At 35.3% G+C, this 2,131-nt stretch overlaps 1 protein-coding gene across 1 annotated transcript in view; it reads right to left on the bottom strand.

Moving 5' to 3' along the window:
• The window catches only part of LOC107635494 (protein ABHD17B), a gene marked incomplete in the record, with an annotated part of 5,257 nt that overhangs the window by 1,701 nt on the left and 1,425 nt on the right, over nt 1-2,131 (bottom strand). The window contains 3 exon segments of the mRNA XM_016338979.2: nt 1-355; nt 1,539-1,586; nt 1,677-1,913. Of these exon segments, the coding sequence (XP_016194465.1) occupies nt 1-355; nt 1,539-1,586; nt 1,677-1,913 (640 nt within the window).

The following is a 2,131-nucleotide window of genomic DNA, read 5'->3' as shown; positions in this document are numbered from 1 at the left end:
TCTTATCTGCAGTTCTTGACCTCTCTTTATGGTCTGTGCTTGCCCTAGGCTTTTCTTTGAAGTCAACACTGCGTCTAGAATTCTCCCTTTGATCCATGCTGGATCTAGGTTTCTCCCTAAAATCTGTGCTGGTCCGAGGTTTATCTAGTTGATCTGATATAGATCCCAATCCAGAGTTTTGTCGCGATGACTTCTCAATAGCTGCAATGAATTTCTTGAGATGCTTTATGTATTGAGGGTAAAGTTCCAGGTCACAATGGTTTCCTCCCTTAACCCACAAGGGTTCATATTTTTGTTTACAATGTTCCCAAAGTTGCTTCCCATGGGAGCAATCCACTACATCATCAGCAGTTCCCTGAAAGATAAACAGTACATCTTAATATATATACATTCTTGAAACACTGATAGCGTTATCCAAATAGTAGACACATTTAAAAACAGCTGACCAATGACACGAGTGTTCTAACTCATTACTACATTAATTCTATATTGACAAAGTCATTTTCACTTCAGATACATTAAGAAATTTTTCATGACTTATTAATAAGGAATGGAAGGAAAAACATGTTTTACTGGTACCAAACTTGCTCAGGTTGGCTACAAGTACATTCCAAAATGTGCATCAACGTGCCAATGTGTAATAGAACCTCAACTAAGCATATTACCATGTTGATGGGACATTAATAGGGTAGGAATCAATTAGGGTAGTATATTTTGAAACAAAGAATATGGCAGGCACGCAGGAATCTGATTCTGTTGGTGATGAGATAAGAAGGAGAATGAGGAAGGAAAAATAAGAAGGTTTTAGGTGAGGATTGGGAACGGAGGAAAGTAAAGAAAGCACATTTTCCCCTGGAGATTGATATGCAATACTGCAGTGATTTTGTCATTTTCCATTTATGTTACAAGTATCGGTCATTAGTATTTTGTACTAAATACTAAACCGATGGACTGATACAGATAACACATTGATATGAACACTATTCAGCACCAGAAATAACTCTTAGATTTCTTAAATTATAATAGTGTTCCACTTTCATGTCCTATCAAAGAAATATAGCACAACTGCCGTAACTACATTAATAATGATTGAGAAATATTAATACAAAGCTCAAATGGAGTAATGGATATCCACAACATGGTAAATGAACTTTGTAATCAGCATGGCTACCAGGAATATATTAACGAACAAAGCCATACAGCTGGATTTGGTTCAAGCAATTGATTATCAAAAAAGATGAATGTATGTACAAAAAAGTTACACAATTTATATTAGTTTTAATCAGAGAGGGCCCACAACTCATATTGCAAAAGAAAAGAATCTCATAAAGTTTGTTAGTCGAAAAGGGGAGGGCCTACAACTTAGATAGCAGAAGAAAAGATTCTCATAAAGGATGAGTCACCAAAAGAAGGTTAAACGTAAGGATCAATATTACCATTTGAAAAATTACTACATAATAGTAAGTTCATGCGTACAATATAACAATGCAACACAACAACACAACTAAATTTTTAATTAGGAAAACAAGTATACTCACATGAATGACCAAAACTGGACAATTTACCAAGGGAATTTTGTCAATGTTCTGCACCAAACATCCAAACATCATTAAAACTAAGTTGCAAACTTGATTGAACATTGTGAATAATCAATTCAGCATTGATAGAGATAAAACCTTATAAATGTCAAACCAGTATGTCCGCTTCACAGGATACATGACTCGAAGGCCAGATAATATTGGACTGTGGAGAATAACAGCCCTAAGGTTTGGTAAACGGGTAGCCAAATCGGTGGTAGGTCCGCTACCAACAGATTGCCCATACAGGATAATATCTTCCTCTTTTGCTCCATAGTTCTCAATCAGGCACTTATAAGCAGCTTCTATATCTGCATAAGTGTTCTGCTCACTGGGCTGTCCAGAAAATAGCACATTGTTGAACTGACTCTCCCATTCACATAAAACAAATATCAAGCTATTATACTACACATAATGATCACTGATTAATCCACCTGTTTCTTTTTTCCATTGTTATTACTTTCAACTTCGGAAATATATATATACATAATGTCCAATAATCCATCAAGTTAGGATTGTAAGAAGGAATCCTCTTTTTCTTTCTTCTATAATTT

Source organism: Arachis ipaensis, chromosome B04 (assembly GCF_000816755.2).
Source record: "Arachis ipaensis cultivar K30076 chromosome B04, Araip1.1, whole genome shotgun sequence".
In the NCBI taxonomy this organism is placed as follows: Eukaryota; Viridiplantae; Streptophyta; class Magnoliopsida; order Fabales; family Fabaceae; genus Arachis; species Arachis ipaensis.
This window is presented reverse-complemented; position numbering and strand designations above follow the sequence as displayed.